Source organism: Triturus cristatus, chromosome 4_2, assembly GCF_964204655.1.
Source record: "Triturus cristatus chromosome 4_2, aTriCri1.1, whole genome shotgun sequence".
Classification (NCBI taxonomy): Eukaryota; Metazoa; Chordata; class Amphibia; order Caudata; family Salamandridae; genus Triturus; species Triturus cristatus.
In genome coordinates, this window is record NC_140586.1 from 16,120,925 (window position 1) to 16,144,886 (window position 23,962).

A 23,962-nucleotide genomic window follows, 5' to 3' on the forward strand; every position below is an offset into this window, starting at 1 on the left:
TGTCTCTTTTGTTTTAATGTGTAGATCTCCCAGGAGTTCTGACCATAATCTTGGTGTAGGCCGAGTTATCTTTAATGTGCTCTGTAAACATTTAAGTGCAGCCATGTGGGGTTGATCTGTGTTTTGTATTTATGACCATGTGAATTTGTCCCGTTTTGTTGTGTAGACCGCCCAGGAGTTCGGGACACAGCTTTGGTGGAGTCAATCCAGGACCGTCTTTCAGATGCCTTGCAAACATACATTATGTGCAAACACCCAGCCCCAGGGAACCGCTTGCTCTATGCCAAAATGATCCAGAAGCTGGCAGACCTGCGCAGCCTTAATGAAGAACATTCAAAGCAGTACCGCTTCCTTTCATTCCAGCCGGAGCACAGCATGCTGCTCACACCCTTGGTGTTGGAGGTGTTTGGAAATGAAATTTCATGACTTTGGAGGTACTCATCAGCTCAATCCTGAGGAGGGAAATTGAAAATATTTAGTGAAATTCTATCATCTGGAATTAAGGCAAGATTATTCAACTTGTCTATGCATTTTCTACCATGAAAGTGAGCTTCATTTTCTACTACAGAAGGTGTTCAGTGGAAATTGATGACCTGGTCAGTCACATTTACTCTTCACTTGTTAATATTTGTCAGTGGAACTTCACAGAAAAAAAGCTACCATTATTTTCATTTCCTAACAGCTTTCAGCATGTACAAGTTACTCTTGTTTTGGTGTAATGTCTTTTTGTGATATCAGGTCCACTTGATCAATATATATTCTGTAAGGAATCCGTTAAAGCAGAACTGTCAAATGTATGCTTGCTGCTATACTGTATAATTGTGAAATGTGATGTTCATTATGGAAATAGTACAACTGCTCCTCCCAGGTATAGTTGAGGAAAACACAGCTTGCTGTTGCACAAATTTTGAGCTCATGCTTGCCTTAAGTGCATCAAAGTCAGTTCAGGGAAATCAATGTTTGTGTTTTAAAGCTTGTTCTGTATGCCATCGGGCTTTGATAGTGCTTTTTTAATCAATATTTCATAAGACCAGTACAGCATTTTACAGAGTTATAGGATAAAGTCTACAAATAGTTCACTATTAAAATAGGCTCAGGAATGTGAAAATCCTTGGGCATATATTTTCTATTATTTTCAAATAAATTCTAACATATTTCTTATGGCGTGTTTACACTGTTTAGCTGAATATTAACACCTTCATTCAGGCATTCAGGCCATATAGTTGGTTAACCACACAAAAGTAAATGCCCACCCCGGGGTATCGGTCCCTCTGGGGTCTTTGGAAACTATTGGGGGGGGGAGTTCACCTTGTTGTGAGAGTTCAGTCAGTTGTAAGTCATAACCAAAGGAGGTTCAGACTGCAAACGCTCCTATCGTAGCAGATGTCACATCAATAAAGATTCAGAAACAATGCACTAAATATTCCATTCGACGTCTCATACAAGAATGTAAAATGCATGATAGTAAACTGTTGCCAGTATTGTACCTGTCATGACATTGTAACCATTCAGAGGTTTTTGATGACAAGGAAGTCCCATTTCAACACATGTAAAAAATGAATGCTGTGGCAGTTAAAAAAAAAAAACATCTATTAATTTTACGAGCCATATGCTGCTTCACACTAATAAGTAATGGTTTCTGGCACTGGAGATATGTCAACTGGGATTAAAATAACACAATTCCTTGATAAAAAATAATATTCTTTATAATGAGCACAAAAAAAGTACGATGATCTTAAAAACTGTTTCACCTAGTTCTGTTCCCATAATATTTCTAGCTGTCGAAGGGAAGCATCCGGTGTATCAAACACTGAGAAAATACCATTGTAATCTTTCCAACATTGTATTCTGAATCGAGCTGTTGCTATAGCCTGTCTTGTTGCTAGTACCGAGGTTTGGCTGCTGACTTCTGTCTCGTGTATTACAGTGCTGACCTATGTTTTCAGTATTCAGTTTTATTCGCTGACCAGATGACATTGTATCATTTACAAGAGGTATACATCAGCTGTAGATATTTTTTTAGTACTTACAGTGGGCTTTGGTTTAACTCCTTGCTCATGTTTGGTTAACATTGTTGTCTGTTGCAGGTCTTCACTCTTAATTGGATGACTGTTATCCCTATTCTTGTGTTAGTCCCGTCCAGGAGCGTTTCGGTCTCACAGTGTGTGATTGATTTAGCTGTAGCCTTCCACTGTTGACTTGAGGCAACTCTTTTTTTTAGGTCTCGCCTACGCAGCACGCATGCGTTGCATAGGAAAAAGACCTTTTGGATTCGCTTGCCTTTTCGCCCCAAAAACGTGCATGTGTTGCATTGCTTTCAATGGCAACGCGTGCACGTTTGGCGATTCCCTTGCGCGAGGCGCGCGTGCTTGTTGGTTCAGCAATGTCTTAACACGAACTGTCTGAACAGACAGCATTCATTTGTCCTTCATGAACTCCAAAGGTCAGCGGGACGACTGAGAACAACTCAACACTTTGATTATACTTGTTTTTTTGTTTGTTGCAGTTTTATATTTTGTAGCCAAAAGCATTTTGCACTGAAAGCCTTACAGTTTCACTTTTCACATTTTAAGCACGGGAAGGATGTCGTAAGGACTATATAAAAGCAATTACTCTACAGTTCAGTACCATAAATGCGCCTATTAGTCTCTGCAGACAGTGAGGTTAAGAAACAATCCTGGGTTGTCACCGAACGCATATGACTCTCTCCTATCCTTCTCGGTCTTTAATTAAAGCTATCAAAGGACATCGGTCTCACCTGTCTCTTGGGGGTCCTGGGATGTGGTCATACTTCATGTGAATGCATTTCACATAACAGCTGTACAGAATGAAGGCGAGGACTGCAACAGACAGCACAATGAGCAGGAGCCAGGAGAAAAAGCCCAACAGATCCATTTCTGCATTCAAGATGACCGTAATGTGTTTCTTCTATATGTCGAGTGAGTGGCTGTCTCTAGAAATACTCACTGAGTAAACTTTACTTTCTCGCTGAACCTCTCACTCACCCTGGTTGAACTCTGAGCACCCTGATCATTTGCTTCCTCGGACTTCCTGCAAATCCTAGTCCGTGCATGCCTAAAGTTATTGCACTACCAAAATTCGAAAGCACCTTCTTAATTTAGAAACTGTTAAAAATCCCTGTTCGCAGCTGTTATTTCTCCTTACCACTTACAATTATAATAGCTGTTTTATAAAACGTATTTTCAGTAGATGTTATACTCTGTTTTCCAATAACTAGTGCAAGCTTTTGCAATGCTGCAGTCATCAAATAAAATAAGGCATGGTACGTGGCTTTTACAAGTACAATGGCGGCATGCTCTATTAGACGTGCTGCCTGGCACCTTAAGCTGATGCCTTGTTTTTCTTACGATTAGAATCATGAATAGCTCAGAGGTAGGGCCCATCACTGTGTTACAACAAGCATTGGCATAGCTAATAGGTCTCGCCTTTGGGACCTTATAAGTGTTTAGCCATACAACACTTGATGTTGTTGCACCAAGGATATTTTGCTGGATAACTAAACACTTATAAGGTCCCAAAGGCGAGACCTATTGGCTATGCCAATGCTTGTTTGCTTTTCCTTTCAGCATTCCATGGGAGCGCAAGTATTTCCTTGTTCCACCTGCATCATTGCCTTCTCGTTCGATGTTTCTGCTTTCTCACTCCCGCCTCAGCCCCCTTTTCCCTCGTTCCTTTATCATCCAGCCCCTCTACACACCCACACAAACAGTTTTTACCCTTCCTTTAACCCACTCACCTGTTGCTTCCTGAACCCATTGTCCTTATTATTAATTATTTTTTCAACAAGTTCTTGGCAGACGCCAAGTGCTAAAATGCAGTTGTGTTTGCAGTCATCTTGGAGTGGATTGTCTTTAATACAAAACAAATTCCAAAAAGCCTGCCCATTCATCGCTATGCATGCACATGCCTCACGGTGTAGTGGCTGCTGTTTCAGCATTAGCTAATGCCAATCCTTGTTTAGTAGTAGCAGTAATGGAACACCTTAATGAGCTCCATTGTTGTCGGTGATAGATAGGCCATATTACATTTAAGTAACTGCTAAAGGCTGCTGTTAGACCTGTCATCCTTAGTGTGGTCTTCCCCCAACGTTTTGCCTGCTTCCCTCCACTTTTTGCTGTATCTTTTTGTTGACCTTAGGACTCTTAGCACTTTATCAGTGATGACCAGTGCTAAAGTGTATGTGCTTCTCCCCTACACATGGTGACATTGGTTACACCTGATTGACATATTTTGTTCACCTGTAAAGTCCATGTAAAGTGGTATACCATATACACCCAGGGCCTGTAATCTAAATGTTACTAATGGGCCTGCATCACTCATTGTGCCACCCAAACAAGTAGCCCTTCAAACTTGTCTCAGGCCTGCCATTGCGGGGCATGTGTGTGCAGTTTACTGCTACATCAACTTGGCATTTAAAAACACTTGCTAAGCCTTAAACTCCCCTTTTATTACACAGAGTTCACTCCTAAGGTAGGCCCTAAGTGACCCTAAGGGCAGGGTGCTTTTAAGTTTTACATGTCCTGGCAGTGGCAAACAGCTATATTTGTTTTTTACTGCTGTGAGTCCTACTCCTCTCATATGCTTGTATTAGAGATTTCTTAAACACTTCTTAAGCTGTAATTCGTGGTTAGAAAGGAGTAGCTAAATCATGTTTCATATTTTTGGAACGTTGGTAAAGTTGGATTTGACATTACCATTTTTGAAATGCAACTTTTAGAAAGTGGACATTTCTCTGCTCTTATCCTTGCTCTGTGTTCTTGCAGCCTGACTCCAATACATGTCTGGGCAGGGTGACAGCCACACTTTGTGCAGTCCCTCTAGACAGCCACAAACACAGGAAGCATTTTATTAGGTATTTCAATAAAGCAAACTGAACAATGAACTAATGGATAGAACAGACAAAAAGCAAAAGGTAGTTGCAGTAAGATACAAATTGCATAGTTCTGACCATCAGGTGGGCGGTACGTCCTTGTCATTCAGGTCTTATGGATCGTTGTATGTTAAGAGTCTGTGCAGCAGTATTGCCTTGTCTTATCGGTGTGTTTTGGATGGTCTTGAAGAGATTTGCTCCTCGACATGTAGGACAGGTAAGAGAAATAGGAGAAACAGAGAAGGTAGGTTGAAAAATGAGAGAGGGAGTGGTAGGGGATATCCCAAGAAATCGCCAGTTTATTCAAATAGCGTGGTTTGTTTGGATATAAGTATCTAGCAGACACCGAGGAATCTTGATTTCTCATGTTCAAAATTTTGGTCAAGAACAATGCTGTCAGCACTTCTAAGGAAGCAGACCGGGGTCCACCAAGTGAGGTAAGATACACATTTGAAGTATTTCCAATTACAGAGGATCATTTTAACTCCCTGTGTAAGTAGCAGGTCAAATAGGAGTAGTTTGTTTGTGTTGTGTGAGGGGATGTGGGGAGAGGTTAGGGAGTGCCCAGTGTTCTAGGGCGATTAAGGCCGGGTCTAACAATACTTTGCAATGGAATATGTCATTAATAATTTTGTTAAATGCACTCCCACTATGATTTTGAGTAGGGGCATTAAAAGATCATGTGGTCAAGGTCGCCTAAATCTGAGGAGCAGTTCCAGCATTTATTAGAGACAAGAAGGCCTAATTTGTAAAGTTGGCTGGGGTCAAGAAGGTTCTGTTTAATAGCGAGTATTGGCATGGTATAATTTTAGAAATGTTTACTTTGGTGGCATGTTTACAGATAAATGCCTAGTTACACTCTCTTAGGTGGGAATAACCTCCTCTAAGGCATGAGTCTTACCACTATTCTTTGGGATTAATAGATGGGGTTGGAGCTTAATTCTTGAAGAATCTTGCAGTTTTTCGAGGCTTGGTGAGTTTGAGTGGAGAGTGCCTTAAATTTCACGAGGATACTTGGGGGCTGGGGTTTTCTGAAGTGATGGTTACGATTGATTGACTCAACTTTTAAGTTTTAGGCAGTTGTAAAATTCCTTATTGGTGATGCCTGTAGATGCTTGAAGTGAGGAGCATGGAACAGGGTTGTCCCTATGGATCATGTCTTTGATGTAAAGAATATTGTATATTTGCCTTGACTGCAAATAGATGGCTTTACAATCTATTTTTATTAGGGCGTTGTGCCAGATGGATTCCTATGATGAGTCTTTAATTTTAATTTACTGGGTCTTACTCAATTGTTTTACAGTGAGCATTGTATCTCTAACGATGTTTATGGAGTGTAAGGGTTTAAAATGGTTCACTCAGAGTTCTGCGAGCGGAGTGAACGGACGAACGAGTTCTACATCCGCTCCTGTCCATAGGGGGTGGAAGAAGGGAGCTTGGAGTCAACCAGTGAATGGCTTGTTTGAGTAGGAACGTCGTTTGCATTTTAGTAAAATTAGGCATGCCCATGCTACCTTCTGTTTTGTTGAGTAATAGAGCTTTGCCAGTAATTCTGGGCTTTGTATTACCCAGATAAATTGGGTGATGCATTTATTACGTGTTTTAAAGAAAGATTCTAATAGTTGGAGAGAAAAGATACTAATGATAAAGTTTACTTGAGGGGCAATTAGCATTTTAGCACATTCTAGCCTGCCCCACCATGTTATGTGTTTGGGTGATCAAGTTTCAACTCGGTCTTGGACTTTTTTCATCAGGATGTCTTCAGTATGTGAGCGAGACTCTGAGGGATTTGCCTAGATGAATATCCAGGTATTTCAAGTGGAGGCTTTGCCATTTAAGAACTGTGTCTTTAATGTTTGAGGGTGTACATAAGATGTTAAGCAGGAATACTAATGTTTTCTCTTTGTTACTGGTGTAACTGGAGGCCTTAGAGTAAGCATTTATTAACTTAAGAATTTGAGGGATGCCTGTTTCCACTTCTTCTGAGAAGATGAGGACATAATCTGCGTAAGCAGTGACTTTATGGGTTTTGTAATTAAAGGGTATACCTGTGATGATGGGGTTATGATAAATTTCATCGAGAAGAGGTTTTATGGCTTGGAGAAAAAGCATGGTGAAAGTGGGCATCTGCATTCTAATACCCTTCCTGGGCAGGAAGGGGGAGAGATGGCTCACACTGATATCTGAATAGGCTGTGTCCTGTCCTCACACAAAGGGCTGATTTACCCCCACAGATAGCCTGGCAGACAGGACTGGGTTTAAAGGGATCCTTGTATACTTCAGAGACTCCTTTAAAGTCACCCTCTACTTCAAAGGCACTTTTGGGTGTAAGTACCAGGGTTCTGACCCTACCACATCAGTACACTAATGGACCTGGACAGAACTCTGCTGAAGTAAAGATTGCTGTGCTAAAAAGATTGCCACTTTGCTGTGACTGACTGCTTTTAAGGACTACTTCTCTGCTTTGCTGAGCTGCCCTGCTGCCTGCTGATCTCTGCCCTGCTGATGACAAGTACTGTTCCCATCTCACTTGAACCCAGAGTGACTCCAAGGGCTTTTTGGTTTGTTTTCTTTTTCTGAAGTCCCAGGGCCATTCATCAAAAAACTTCCTGCATACCGCTGGTGCTGCTGGACTTTGCCATCTGCGAGTCCTACCCTTGCCTGAGGTGCCCCTTCTAGTCCTGGGCCTCAGAAGTGGGTTCTGCAGCTGATTCTGCAAAAAAAAGATGATTGCCTCGACTATGTGAGAGCTTCTGCTGCATCGCATTTCGACGAAGAATCCACAACCTGCACAGCTGGACGATGATGCTCTGTGCAGCTCGACAATGACGCATTGCATTCGTTTCAACTGAGCCCAAGTGTCGCTACGTACCTATCCGGGACCGGAAGGAGGAAAAGACCAATGACCTTCTTCCCCATTATGTCTCTCCTGTCCTTTATTTTCAGTCTCCATGGAAACGATCATCGGAGGACGATCACGGCCACTTTAACTTCCCTTGCTTCTGGGAGTCCAGGCCGACCCATGTGATGCCGCCACATGCTCCAATGGTTGACAAGGATGGCGAGAGGGTGGACCATATAGCCAGAGATGCAGAAGGCGTAGAGAGAGACCGGGAGTTCAGAGAGGACAAAGGGCCCAGGATCGAGACCACAAGCCTGGAGAGATTCATTCCCCAAGACGACGGCACAACATATCCTGTGGGCACCAGACGGAGTGCGACATCTACAGCGCCACAACAGCGCCACTTGGATACCCAGAGGAGGGATCTGGATCTTATCCGGTACCACCGGCACGCCAGCCATGCCCCCAGAGGAGCAAGGATACTAGCCCACTTTCAGGGGTGGTTTAGTAAAGGAAGCCCCGCGGCGAGCGAGCCGGTAGCCATGGCTGGGGAAGGCTAAAGGGCCTTATAAGCATCTTGTGTGGCATATTTAAGCGTTTGCAACACCTACTTGGTGGTGGTACTGGTGTTCCCCCCTCACTCCTCTCCCTACTACAATGTGCATAATTCAAAGGGCACGCACTAAGACCGTATTTCTGTTTGTTTGTTTTCATGCCCCTGACCACCTGTGGCCGAGATGAAGATGAGGTCCTTCGCTGAATCCTTCCTCTGACTTTAAGACGAGAAGGAAATCAAGTCAATCTTTACCCGAATACTCAATGGGACTTTATAAAAATTATTTTCGCACCACATCTCCTCTCTGGTCGTCATTGCACATTCTACACCAAGGAAGACACGAGACCCCCTTTGCACAGCTCAATGACTATGCAGTAGACTCTCAACATCAAAAAAATCTCCTTCCAAGGTATTTCTTCAGCGTGACCTGTCTGGGTCCTGTAGCCAGTCGGCACTCCATCACGGCCAGCCTTAACTTTGAATTTGCACCAGTCCCTTGCAACCTCAAGTAAATTTTTGACCGCTAGTGACTTCTAAGCACTGCTTTCACATTTATTCTTTAAAAATTAATATCTCGCCTTTTGCTTATTGGATTTTTGTCTTTTTGGTCTTTGTATTATTCAGATAAATATTCTGCATTTTGTTTAACCTGCGTGGAGTGTTTTTGTGGTGTTTTCATTGAGTTACTGTAATTTAAGTGTTTACACAAATACTTTACACATTGCCTCTTAAGTTATTCCCCCGACACTTGTAGGAGACATTTTTTCTAATGAGGCCGGGAGGCGTAAAAAGTTTGAAGACCACTGTCAACAAAGACGTATGCTTGCTCATGATTAAGGGATGCTTCAGGTTGAAGCTGGTCTGCTTTGTGCACCGGCCATGTCATAACAGAGAGTCTATCTACCACTAGTAAAGACCACGGGCATTATCCATGACCTCTTCTAGGCACTTCAGTAAGACATCCTTACTGTCCCTAAATATCGTAATAGGAAAAAACAGGTGGTCTGAGTGAATTGTCAGATTGTGCTCCAACATAATCTTTTGAAAAACAATTTCAACCTTTAACTCCTCAGATTGCAACTTCCTCTTTTCAGCAGGGACATAGCTGCCTAGTCCATGCTCAAGAGGGTCATTAATAGTTGACACACATGGCTACTCGATCTTAGAACCAGCAATGGACGACCTTTAACATGCTGCCAATAACCACAAAGGGTTCACTTTTTCGAGCCAGACGATCGTGCGGAGACGGATGCATTTATTCACCGACACACGTTTATCATTGAAATTTTTGAAGTGACACAATTTCACTGTCCGGATATATGTATTTTCAAATCAACTGGTCTAATACATTGACAATGGTCATATGAAAACGCACAAAGCATACACTGTGAGACCTGAAAAAGTAAGATAGTGGACGAAACGTGTTGGCGGTTGCAAAAAACGCTTTTAAAAGAAAAATGAATAAAGGATGAAGTTCAATATTTCAAGATCATATCGACTCTTCTTTGGGAAAACAGTTTTGTCTTAAACCTACTTTATTGTGTATTTTACACATTTGATACTTATAAGTGTGCTGGGCTGTTTTTCTGTGGTATGGTATTGGAGAGACCAGGTAGGTTACTTCTGGTTTCTCCATATTGGGACTTAGGGGATTGTCTCAAGCCCTTTTGCACCTTTTTTCTGGTTAAAACATAGGGATGTCAAGACTGGTGCGGGTATCTATGCTTTGATCCCCAATTCTGTATGATGTATGTTGTCTGCGCACTGTATATAATAATTACTGTACATGTTTGGTATGTTGTGTGTCGCTGAAAGACTTTACAAAATGTGATTGTGACATCTGAAGGATAGGTATGCGCATTGTCTGGCTTCCGCAAGAAGCATACCTGCACTGGGAAACTACCTATAGACCTAGACCATCCAACCAACAGCAAACATTAGGCCTCATGAATGAATCACTGTAATTGAGTATACTTGTACCACTGATAGCACTTCTCTCGCATCAATAACAAGTGCTCATCCTCACATAATAGCCAGTATCCTTCAGACACAGCCAACACAGTTCAGGTATTCCTTATGGTTTTGTATCTGTGAACTCCCAACAGCACACATAACAATAAACACACAATTGTTTACACTTCCCGAGCTGCTGTTTGGTGGTGCCGAGTCGCACAGATGCGCCTGGTACTTTAAAGTCACAGAGCACACATAAATTCAAGTATATATCAGACATTATTCGGCTGAACACTGTGCATAAAACAAAGCTCAGATATTCTTTACAGTTTATCACCTCCTTCACAACAGTACCAGCCTAATAATAACCAAAGAAAACCGTATTCACTCCTGCCAAACATACACATCTTACTCACGGGATCCAAGAAAGCCATAAAGTTAGTTTATCTGAGGAGCATATCAATGTGTTATGTTTCGCTACGGAAAGTTGCGACAACTATTGAAATGTTTTGATTTTAACCGTTTTGATTTGTATGCCTCTTGATACCACCAGTGACCAGTTAAGAAGTACAGCTCAAAAAAGTAGAAACTAAGTAGTGGTCAGATTTGTTTTTAAGGTGCATTCTGAAGATTAACATATACTGTTATGGCCATTGAAGCTATTTTTTGGGGAAAGGTATTTCTCAAAATACAACTCCCTTTTTAAGATGCATAAAAAAATTAAACTCGCTTTGTATTATTAATGTAGTGTTTTTACAATCATGTCACGTGGAGATGTAGACTTTTATCAGCTTAGTTGTCCTTTATATATTACATTTTTTTACTGATACAAATAGTTTTGTAAAGATATGTGAATTAATGGCATACAGCCCTATCCCAAAACCGTTTAAATACTTACAATGTGCGTTATGAAGACTAAAACGCCATAATTAAAACATGGGTGTCTATTCCCTGAAATGTAAAGGGCATTGGAAGTGACATCACATACCATTCACCTTAATGACAACACACAAAGTGACATCATATGCCCTTGACCCAGATTTTTTCCAGGAAGGCATTTTACATTTAAGTAACATCACATTTACACTCTGTTACACCCCCATACACTCATTCCTATTCATTCTTATCCTCTCACTTGCATTTGCCCTTAATCTCATTCATACTCTCACATACCTATTGACACTCAGGCTCAGGTTTACTAACGCTTTGCACCATGTTTGTGTTACTTTTGTGACACAAATCCAGTGTGGAGTGTTAGGGGGAGTTACTATCCAAAGCAAATCCTGTTTTGCGTTTGCAAGTTTCCCAAAGTTACTCAAAATTAAACTATGCACTGCTTTAAGTTATTTTGCATCAAGAGGGCGTTCCATGGGTGGTGAAATGCAACCACCCATATGTTTAGAAGCAAACCCCTGTCTACAAACATTGATAGTAAGGTATTTGTGGCAAAATATTACGACTCCTCAGAGCAAGCATAACCAGGAGCTTTGTTTCCATTTCTCCTTTTCTTTCCAATTTTGCGTTTGTGCCGCATTGTACAGCACACATACAAAGTGGGAAAAACCTTAAAGCATAGTTTTTGTACTGGAAGGTGCGCCTTCCAGTACAAAACGTATGCTTCAGAAAATGCACACACCTTTGCGCTATGGCGCATGTGTGTGCAGGGAGAGAAACAATGCACCATATCATTGGCAATATGGTGCATTTTTCTCTCCTTTAACGTAACACAGAATCTTTGATGCAGTGTCTTCTTGCGTCAAAGAACAGTAAATTTGGGTCTCAATTTTGCACTGTCGTACTCATTACCTTTCACTGACTCTCACTCACACATGCTTACACATACAGACACATGTTCACACATAAACATCTCATATCTCACATAAACAAATAAGCATGCACACAACATACATTTTAAAACATATTTCTTAACCACAGTTGCCACTAAGGGTCCAATTCCAAATAAGTTTGCTCCGTTTTAGTATTACTCCAATAGTGAATAATAGAATATTATTCGCTATTAGTATAAAGAGAAACATGCTGAAAATAATAAATGCGTATCAGCCCCTGTGTTCCTGGCAATAATTTTGCCACCCGTGAGGCCAGGTGTTGCAAAGGCAGTGCCAGGGGTTGCAAGGAGCAAGCCATGGGTTGCAGCTGCAACCCCTAAATGAAGTCCATGAATAGAAAACATATTTCATACATCATCAACCAATCATCAGATATGAAAATTAAGCTTATTGTAGCCATTTAATTCCTTTAGGGTAAAGAGAACACCACGGTACCTAAAAAAAAATGTGATTTGATGTCTGAGGCAGATTCTGTCCGTCAGGAGGACAGAGAAAGATTGTAATTATCTTTGTAGGCCACATTATCATGCTTCTGACAAAAGCGTGCAGTTTTCTATTAAATGAGCTAATATCACTGCACCAGATTCTTCTTCCTGCCATAATGGCGAACTACTTGCCCCTAAGGGTTAGGATTAAACACTGTTTATGGCTTATTATTCAATTGAGGTCTACAATCCATTCATGGGATAGCCTGTGTGCTCTTCAAATCTTTTTAACCGTAAATAGCGGAGTTCTGACACTTGTTTACATTTTTGAATAATTTTGTTAATGATACATTCTTTTCATAGGTTTTGTATGATGTTTACTTAGTTCTTCTAACTTTTACAACCATCCACTGACCAAACCTTGTAAGAATACCATCTAGTACGACATACTGGAAACTATGAAAAAGCTTTTAGTGAGATCGAAGATGCCTGCAAGGGCATACCATCTTCTCGAAGTACCTCAGTACCTAGCTCTTTCATGAATTACAATTCCTGCAAAATACTGCTCTTGTTAGCTGCCAACCAGTTTTATCCTTATTGCTGCAGATACCTTTATATTGTCTCTACCTGCATCACAGTGTGCCTCATACGTTATTCTGAAATCACTCCTTTGCACTCCCCTTCTTTAGCCCATTATGTAGCTCTACTAGTAAAGGCTCTGCCCTGATGTTCTAGTGAGGGTTACGTACAAAAGTGAGAATGGTGACAGACCTTTTTTGGTCAATCAAATGTAGTCCTGTGAGTGAAGTGCAGACACTCAAATACTTAGATATATCAATCTCAAATATCCTGAAACTGCATCTGAAAGCAGATTCCCCTAAGTAGATGGATTACTTGAGAGGTGGGGCATTCCTATGAAAACTTCTGTCAAATCATCCAGATGTGAGTGGGCCTATTTTGTAGGCATCTGAAATCTGGGGCCTCCATTTCGATACTTAAGCAGTAAAGCACCTAGAATTATGTTTCTGGATAGAAGGCTGAAACTGCCAGTCACGTGACACAGCAGTAATAGAAACTGACAGTTCTATATTAGTCTAAGGCAGGTAGAAAATGTGTCTCTAGTCTGCGCAATCTGATTCACAGAGCCAGGAAAACCTCTCAAGATCCGATTAGGAACAGCCAGTACATGACAAACCTTGAATAGGACCTGAAATGCCCGAGTTTATTAGATAAAATGTTTCTCATTAATATCTCAAACAAATGGTAGCCAGACAAACATTTTACAAGTAATACACATCTTGCTATTCATATAATGAGGAAGATCATGTGACTGGAAGACTGCTCTTCTTAGCCTCTCTTAGCTTCTCAATATGTCCTGAACTGTGTCCATTTAGATTCACTTCCATCATCAAGGTTTCAGTTTTCACGCTTTTACTTACCAACTCCAGCATTACAGCTTGCTCGGAAGGCATGTACCATTTGTTAAAGTCCTTGTATCTAAGCTATAAGAGAGAGAGTGCATTTAATGACCACCATAGCATGAGGCAGTAGTGCTGTAATGATGTTAGAACATTCCACCCATTGAGAGTAATATGCTCTAAATTAAACAGAAAGAAAAGCATTGGAATGTTGGAGCAGAAATTCTATACCTGCTATTATGGGACTCCTTGCACTTTTATTTTCTTAAGTGAGACTTTTCACATAGGAAAGCATATTCCTATATCAGAAAACAACAGTCAGGACCTTGATGTGTCGGGCAAACAGAACTGATGTTGAACGTCTTACTTGACAACCCAGACATTCAAATAATGAAGAAAATTGTTTGCTTCCTCTTGGAAATCTGGTTCTTTTGAAGACTAGCAGGGGTATGGTCAGTATATACCCCTTATTAGTGTAAAACTGGGGAAAAAAACAAAGCACAGTGTCATCACAAAGTGAGAAGGTGTCCACCTACAACGTAGTTTAGGTGTATCACTCTTATACCAACATAAAACATCTGTCACTTGTGACAAAACGTTTCCATGGTTTGTAGAGTTTTTCATACTGTGGACTACTGCATGCAGTTTTTTTGTCCAGCATAGTTCTACCTTTGTCTAATGCTACATTTTACTCAGAAAAGTTGCAGCTTGTAATGCACTTTGGGACCTCCCTATTTAAACATTTTGTGTTGATATAATTTTCTCTTCTTAATAAATACAAAGACAGGTTTTGCCTTAAAAGTTCCAACATCTTATTATTTTATGCTTTTATCAATTATCTTTATTTGGTTGTGTATTTGGATTTCACTCAAACAGAACCACAAAGCTAAAAGCAATAAAATAAATACGTATGAGTTAATTATTAGTAAGACTTAATTTTGGGCACTACGAAATGGCAAACTGAGGTAACAGGTGCTATATAAAAATAAATTATTATTCTCATATAGAAGTAATAAAAATCCAGTGCTTGATCTAGTGCTCAATAGAAGGGATATAGAGGTTACCCCTGGCAGCTAAGGTAACTTTGGGGTGTTTGCGGATGTGTACTCATTGTGGACATCCATAGAATTTGACTTTTACCACATTTGTTATGCTGCCAGCCCCATGCACTGTTTGTATATTCAACTCCTTTTGCCACTATTTCGGGACAAAAATGTCCTTTAGACAGAAAAAGGCAGCAGAAGATATTGACTAAACATGGTGTCTCTTAGTGCTGCCCCCTTGTTTGCTTCCTACATTTTAGGTGATGGAGGAGTTAGTAGGTTTGCTTAAACCATTTGCAGATCCTTTACGGTGGCTCCTGGATATTTTAGGTAGAGTCTTATCAGTCTATTCTTCTGGAACTAGGAAGAAAGGATACATATGCACCATATGAAAACAGATCCTAACTACATTGCCTTATGCCACCCAGACAGTGCTGTTACCGCGTGAGTATTTGGAAGCAAGAGCAGATAATTTATGGTGTAGTGTGAATATCCCATTTTTTCACATCCTACTTGATTAAAAAATGGTGCTGCTGTCTGGTTTCAAAACTGTTTACCGGATGTGGGTGTCTGATTGCCACAGCCAACTCTGCCAGACCAGCATCTGCTACATGTTAAAGCTCCACCACTTCTGCTCAGTCTTTGCAGGAGCATATGTGGTTTCTTAGGTACACTCCAAACTCTTTGTTTTCAAGTGACCTGACACCTGTAGGTGGGAAACAAAACAAAAGGTGTGACTCCAGTTCTAGCCCGTTGGTCAGCCTTTTTTGGGGGCTGCCTCTTTCTGCATCAGTGAGTGGAATCCACAGGGAGATAACACCAGGAGTAAAAGTTTGTTTCTTAACTACCAGAAAATTGCTCAAAGTCAGACGCTATTTTTAAATGTTTGGTACTTATAAACGCATTGTTGAATTTGATCGTGCTGGGCTGTCCCCATCTCCCATTACAAAACCTCCAAACCCTATAAGACACTTACTGAGTCAGGGTTCGTAAAGGACTATAAGCCATATTTAGAGTTTAGCGGATGGAATACTCCCTCATAAATGTGATGGGTGCTCTGTCTGCCATATTAAAAGTGCAATATGGCCTAGGCACTTGTTAAACAGTGGATGGGATATTTGTCACATTTTGACAGACTATCCTTTCAGCCAAACTTAAATTAAGGCCTTACATGTTTCATCTCCCTTTCCTTCTTCCTCAAAATGAACTAGGTTTCCTAAGGAGGTTAGCATCAGAGTGGCAAGGCACTAGGTAGCCTGTCTGGGATGCTGTGCACATTTGTTTGAACTCCTCTCAATGGTTTTTGAAGTGTTAGATCACAGACTTGCAGGTATCAGAATTTTCATAATAAAAAAGAGCATTTATTGTGATGTCCTGAACGTCATGGCATACCATTGATTCTAAAGAGATGCTCAAATTTGCAGAACATTCTTTCTGGCAAGTGGAAACGAATGAATTTACTGGTGGAAGTGGATATCTATTTCTTTGTGTGCAAAACGCATGTTGACTTCAGACCTCAAAAACATTGACTGCTCCATTTCATCTGCTGCTCAACTAAGGTGAGAATGAAAACCCATGTATACAACCACCAGCTGGGTCGCACCGCTGTAGTCAACCGGAAAATCGTTTTGAATCTTGTGTGGGTCAAAGCAGGTGTTTATAGTTTAAAATCTTGCAGCAGTAGAGGATGCTGATTGTCTTTCCAACACCAGCATATGCTGTATAATTTTGAGTCCATACTTACTGCTTTGAAGCGTGTTTTCTCTATGCTACAAGGCTGTCTTCCAGAAGGCCCTTTTACATGTATACTTACCCAAAACCAATAAACCCACTAAAGCGTTTCCATTTAGTGGAATTGAGATAAAGATAAAAACAATATTAAATGTCCATAGGCAGTCCAAATTGCATTGGGCACATGTTTTCTGAAACTACTGCATTTTGGATTTTCCTTCTCTGTTGACGTACATCACCCATTAAAGTATCCAGAGATATCATCACTGATAGTACTGTTGAGGTAGTTATCTAGGTGCAAGGTTGCTTTAATTGTTTGCAGTTACTTGATAGCTGTGTCAAAGTAGTTTATCAATGGAAAAGAGTGCTTCTATAAAGATGTAGTTTGTTTTGTTTACCAGTGTTGTATGGGGGCATTAGTATATATAATAACTATTTTTTAATTATTTTTAATTGGACAGTAGCATGGTACAAAAGCAAATAAATAGTAATTATTTAAATGCATATCTGTGCTGGACAGATGGTAAAATTATTGCCACATTTCAACATTTCATTCCACTATCCCTTAACAATGGTGTTTTTTGTATCTGCGTTTCCACCTGATGGCCAGAGTAGCAGCAGAAAATGCAGGAAAAAAGAATTTCTCTGTGCATGAATGTATCACACCAAAGAATATGGCAATGACAGTTGCACAGACCCCCTTGTACGGAATTAAACATTTAGAAAGAAAAACTGCTTTTCAGTGTCAACTTCATCTAGCAATTATTGGACAAGTATCTAGAACTCATAAAACTACTTACACTGTTCATGTTGAGCTGCTGGAGGAATTAAGTGTAATATCACCAATACACAAGTAAATATTTTCACTCATTTTGTTATGTTTTTGATCCACTTCTGCACAACAGAAAAATCGAAATTAAAACTATCACAGATAAAAGTACAGTGAACATCAACTTTGATCCACAGTCAAGCATTCAATGATAATAACAGAAAAAACGGATCCACTGGTACAACTTAATATGATGCTGCATTTGTAGCTTCATCAAAGTGCTCCATGTTCAAGTGATCACCTAGTAAGTGACAAATAACAGGTGCAGTAATGTGTATAAAAGCAAACGACAATGGAACAGCAACTGATTTTTTTTTTGTAAGTTACAATTCCTAGACTCTGAAGATTCATGCACACAGACCATATTATAGTTATTTAGTTCCAATTATTGGAATTATTGACGACATTTCAACCCAAACTAATGTATCAGGACAAAGACATTTCAGTTGTAGCAAAAGCAATATTGAATTGTAAACAATCAGATTTTGTAGACTCTGCTGACTGTTTCCAGCTCAACACTCTGCTCTCCCATTTCCTTGTGAGCAACCACATGTTGATGTTGGGTTCAGACCTTAACAACATTAATGACTGCTCAGTTTTATCTTTTTGTTAATTAACTTGAATTGAAACCCTTGTGTGCAACCACCAACTGGGTCTCTTTGCTCTAGTGAACTGAAACCAGCTTTGAACCCTGTCTGTTAAAGCAGGTCTTATAGTTAAAATGTCAACAGTAGAGGAAGCTGTTGGTCTTTTTAACCCTAGCTGAAGCCTTATAATTTAGAGTCAATACTTACTGTTTCCAAAACATGTTTTGTAGACCCAAGTCTGATTGTTTCCAGCCTGAATCTTCTGAGACCAGCAATTGTAGCTTACAAAAATCAGTTGACTGTTCATTCTTGTTTGTTTTTATACTCACTTGCAACTGTTCTTTGTCACTCACAGTGTAATTAATCACTTGAGCAGTGAGCACTTTGATGAAACTATAACTACAGCATTGTATGAATATATACCAGTGATTTTTTATTATCATTGAATGTCATGCTTTTGATTGATTTAATTGTGATTTTTCCACATGCATCCCTTGATATATTTACATGTTGCTAGTTCCAGGTGGACTTTGGGCTGCCCCTGTTGCATTTAACCACCTCTGTCTAAAGCACTGAAAGTCGATTGAAGTTGGTGCTTATGACCTTAATTCATTAGGTCAATAATGTTTTGAGTGTGTGTGCTCGTCATTATGTTCGAAGGAGCAATGACCCTTCCTCTAAAGGGAGAGTCGAAAGTAATGAGACCAATAAAGAATCTTTAGTGTCATTCCACTGCAAGGAGTTGTCTGTGTTCCATTGTTTAACCAGACTGGCATCCAAATGCTGCAGAGGTCACCTCTATAAGTGTTCGATCTTGGTACAAAATAGAGGTAATATTGGTATAATTGATACACCTTCATACATATGGTCCTTCTAAAAGGCATGTAGAATGGGCAACAGTATTTTAATTTAGTTTACAACCATCCCTCATGCCCTTTCATAGTGCCAAGTAGTCAGATGAGGGGCCCATATACAGTGAAATCTACTAATGGCATCAGATACTGTATTCAGACCCACATTATCTCAAACTCAGTCATTCGTCATGTCAACAGTACCACCATGAGGCTCCATCAAATGCCTTCTCAGTATCTAGTAGAATGATGAAAAAGGTTATATTAACATCTTTGCATGATTGATCATGCTTATGGTTAATGTTTGTGTGAGAAGTGGTGTCCCTATAATGTTGTTACCTTAAGTTGTTATTCGTAATTCTTAAATTCGGTTGATGGTATTCTGCAACAAAAAGGTTGTATCAAGAAAAGAAGAAAAGAAAAAAATGTCATGTCGACTCATCAGTCAAAAGAGCAAAGTAAGGCATTCAATAGATTAAAGTAATAGTGTTCAATTAGAGCTACTCAATAAGAAACTCTATTTCACTCTCCCTTTTGCCTTTTAGTAGTACTAATTTACAGCCATTTATTATGCTTGGAATAGGTTCAGAGATCTAGTTGAAGAAATATTTACCACCAATTACTGTGCTAATTTTCAACTCACTAACTTCTATATAAGTAAAGGGTGGATATTTTCAGTTTAACATACATATGTGACCACATCCATGAAAAATAGCTAGCTATAAATTATGCTGAAATATGGTATACTTTACAATAAAAAAGAAACTTTTTTTGGAAGCAACGGGGGTGGCTTTGTGAAGTTATTTGCATGAAGGCTCCTTCCATCATGTGTTCTTACACCTGTTTTACAAGGAGGCATCACTTGGTGAGCCAGCCATGATGAATTTGCAGTACAAAAAAATTAATGGGAACAAAATTAATGAAAGCAGTCTTATAATGATTGGCTAGAGTTTAGGTATGGCAAATAGACCATTTGTTGACCACAGTATATATTTATTGAAAGGTAGTGATTGGGTATTTTTTTCCAACTTAATTTAGTGGAACCTGAGTCTCCCTGCAAGATATTATACATTTCAGTTTGAACTTTTGACACTTTTATGCCTGTTTGAAAGAAATTCTTTTAATTTTATTCTAAAATGTGATGTTGGAAAGATGTCAAAGAGCCAGACCTATACCAGATTTTCTATAAATCAGTAGTAATGTAAATTATTCCCCTTTAGATTATTATAATGCAAATCTGTCGTGTATGGATTTTCTGTTCTTGGAACCAGCATCAGCCACCTCTGATGTAGAACAATGTCATGTGTTGCTTTGGGACTCCTTAGTGCTGTAGGCATTTAGGAACTAAAATGAAAATCGGCCCAACACTTATCCTTCATCATTATTTTTCTTGTAGGATCTATTCTGCTAAAGACCTTTCTACATCAGTCAACATTTATAGACTAAGTTTATTAGGAACACCATAGGAGCTGGGTAGTAAAATCAAATTGCTCATTTGAGGCTGATCAGTGTTTGCTAATTCACCGTGAGCCTTTTGGAACATCAACTGGCAAACATAAAATGTGCTTTTTCTATGCTGGGCAACATTTGTGATGTTATTGTGTCTTATGTCTTCTCTAACCCTTAAGCAGGATATCTGCATCTAGAACAAGTGTGCCTTATCTGTTTTTTTTTTAACTGTAATATGCCATAGGAAGTAGGTGAACGTAGGTGGCCAGTTAGCTGCTCTGGAATGTGCCTAGTTGAAGTAAAAAATCATAATGTACACAAAGTCACATATTTCCCATTTCCCGTTTTTTTATTTTTTTGCTTTGTTATACCATTGCTGTTAAAAAAAAAAAATGTACTTGAATTTTATGCCTTAATAAAAACAAAAATGCTGCTTTAATAGACAACTGTCAATATAACAGAACCAGAGAAGAAATGCCACTACAGTAATTGATTGTTTTAAAATGCCTTGCAAAGAGCAAATTAATCAGTGACATGGCATTTGATCATTTATATTTTAGAAAGCTTTTCTTCTGTGTGTGTTTTTGTTTTCATTCCAAGAAGTCCCTGGGAGATATACGTGTTGACAATAAAAAAAAAAGTGATTTTAATTTTCTTTTCTGTAAATGTGATTGGCAAAATGTTGATACTCGATACATTGGATGTAAATTTTGTTGGTTGCATGGTTACATACATACACACACACGCATACACACACTCGTGTATATGCACACACACATATATATACATAGCTACACACACACTTGTGTGTGTGTGTTTATAATTGCAAAAAGACAGATATTTAGATACTTATACAATTTAAAAAAGGAAATCTTTAGGTAAGAAAATCCCTAGGTATTTTCCAAATTAGTAACCAAGCAGTTGACTGTGAAATGAAACAACATTGACATTTGTATTGTCTGGTGTGTAATATAGTTTGATAGTTTGTATGGAAATGCACTTTATAAATTGACAATTTAAAGAAAAATCTATATTTTAATTATGTCAAAGAAGAATAGAGTTAAAGGCTATCTTTCCTCTCTGAGACTTGGGACTTTTTGTAATTATGGAAGTATTTGTTAGACAAAGTATCTATTAATGTGAATATTGCTTCAAAACTTTATGGATATGACAAAGGGAGTTGGATGCTTCATATTGCCTGTAATATACGCTTTTGCCTTAATAAAATGTATTTTGCTTTGTGCCAAAATCTTTTGTTGTTGTCTCTTTCTAAACAAAATCTAGAATTTTGTAAGTTAAAAAGCTTCATGTTGCATTTAGAAACTTTCAGATTCATGTTATATATTAAAGTGCTTGTTTATAGAGATGTTTGTCTGTGAAAAATCATCATCACCATCCTCACCCTCATAAAGGGTTTAAATTCATATGAATTAAACAGTATTGTAATTTTGCACTGAAAATTCATATTGCAGCCAGTTATACCTTCCACTATGCAGTCAGGCCATCCTTGCCTTACTGGGCATCGGGCGTTTCCCTGGGAGGCTGGAAAGCTGGGGGGTGGTTTTGTTATTGGGGGGCTGGCTTTGCAGCAGTGCTACAATATTGGCCCCAGTAACAAAATCAGCAGGCAAGCATACTCAAAGGAGCATTCACTTTCTTTTCCAACCTCCTTGTGTTCTGAAATAGATTATGGTTCTAAAAGCACAGGATTCCTTGTATATCTAGCAGTTTTCGGCAACAATAAAAGTGGCACGATATCTCTGGTGATTATTATTCCTGCTGGAGAGGGATCTGAGTTTTGTCTAGTGGTAGCGTAGAGGGTTAATGTGCCTGTTTCAAAACACGTGTATCATGCAGATCACAGAACTGTATTTAATGTGCATAGCTCAGAGGGTAACTGCTTTTGTCACACAGATCCTTTTGTTATTGTGTTGTTCATATGTTGCATTCCTAATCTAGTTCAGTGAGCTCTGAACTGCTATCAAAGAGCTACATGCAAACTGTTTGATACAGGTTCGAAACATATGTTTTTCCCCAGTCTTTCTTTATCCTATTTTTCCTTTAAAAGGGTTTGTTCCGGTAGAAATAAATTGTAAAGCCAATCCAATCCACTGTGTTATGCTTTGAATCCTGAGATAGTTTGTGCTTCTCCAGATCAACCACTCCTAAAATGCCTACACCTCGTAGTCCCCTTTGTCTCATGTAACATTTTCTCTATGTGTAATTGATGTAAAGTACTCCGACACCCTACACTGGTTTGAGAGGTTCTATAAAACAAATGAAATACATGTGGGGCTATGGAGAGATGGTGGCACTATTGGAGGGTTATAGTGAGGGAACCTTTGAAGGGCCAGAACAAAGATTGTTGTACCCTGGTGCACTCTTAGGTCATTATTTGCTATGCTTTAAAGCTAATACAATTGAATGTAGAATGAAAAATGTGATGCAGAATGCACCATTTTTACCATTTGTCTCCATATTTTCATTGGGGAGACCGGCAAACCCCCCCCCTCCCCCCCCCCCCCTTATAATGGACACGCTCGCTCACTTCGATCTCTCGCTACGCAACATACGGAGGCGGGTCTGAAACATTTGCCCAGTCTGCCTTTGGTTCTCTGTCCGGCCTTGTACGTGATACAACTAAAATTGGGCAAAAGACTACATGATGTACTTGGAACATACCTCATAATAATTGAGACTATTAAAAATATATTACCTTATACTTTTTACCCATCCCCATAACTAAATTATTCCAGTGTTTTGTAATTCATCATACCGTGTAGGAAGCTGGCTCTGTATATACTATACCAAAGTGAGGTATAGTGTGCACAGAGTCCAGTGGATCACCAAAGGTAGGCAAAGGTAAAGTTAGATAGCACCTCACTCTCTATTTGTGGTAGTGTGGTCGAGCAGTAAGGCAGTATCAGAAGACAGTGTTAAGCATTTGTTGTACACACTCAGTCAGCAAATGAATTCACACACTCAAAGACTGAACTGCAGACCTATTGTTTTTGTATAAAAATATTCTTTCAGTTATTTTCTAAAACCAAGCAAGCCTGGCACAGGTAAGTGATAAGTACTTTGCAGTAAATATACAGTTGTAATACAGTTTGGATTGTAATTGTATATGCACTTTGTTTTGACTTACAGTATGGTTTCAGAAAAATGCAATACTTTGTAAATACAGTACATAGACTTGAATGGGTTTTTCAGTAAAATTACAGTTAAGTTACTTTTTAGATTACTTTTCTTACTCAGAGTAGCATTCCTAGATACTACTCTGGGACATTTCCTGTAAACAGGTAAATAAAATCGTGTTTGTTAGTGCGATTTTAAAGAATTTCTTTGGGTTTTCAAACTCCACCCTTAGAAACTTTTCCAAGAAAAACAGTCAATGTTATCCTATAGAGGAAAATAGTGTTATTGTTAAAGGTAAGTATTTGGTAGTGGAAGTTGAGGTTCTGGGGGTAGACTCAGGGGTACCCCAGGGTCAAGGATGCACTCTTGTTACACTCTCAGCGGCACTAGGGTGGCCAGGTG

At 39.4% G+C, this 23,962-nt stretch overlaps 1 protein-coding gene across 6 annotated transcripts in view; it reads left to right on the forward strand.

The window, feature by feature from the left end:
* VDR (vitamin D receptor) overlaps window positions 1–21,671 on the forward strand; it is a 799,659-nt gene extending 777,988 nt beyond the window's left edge. For all 6 annotated transcript variants that reach the window (XM_085600241.1, XM_085600238.1, XM_085600240.1 and 3 more), the window contains one exon: window positions 167–21,671. In XM_085600241.1, the coding sequence (XP_085456367.1) occupies window positions 167–426 (260 nt within the window). In that variant the 3' untranslated portion in view covers window positions 427–21,671. The remainder of the gene's footprint in view (window positions 1–166) is intronic.
* The last annotated feature ends 2,291 nt before the right edge of the window (window positions 21,672–23,962 follow it).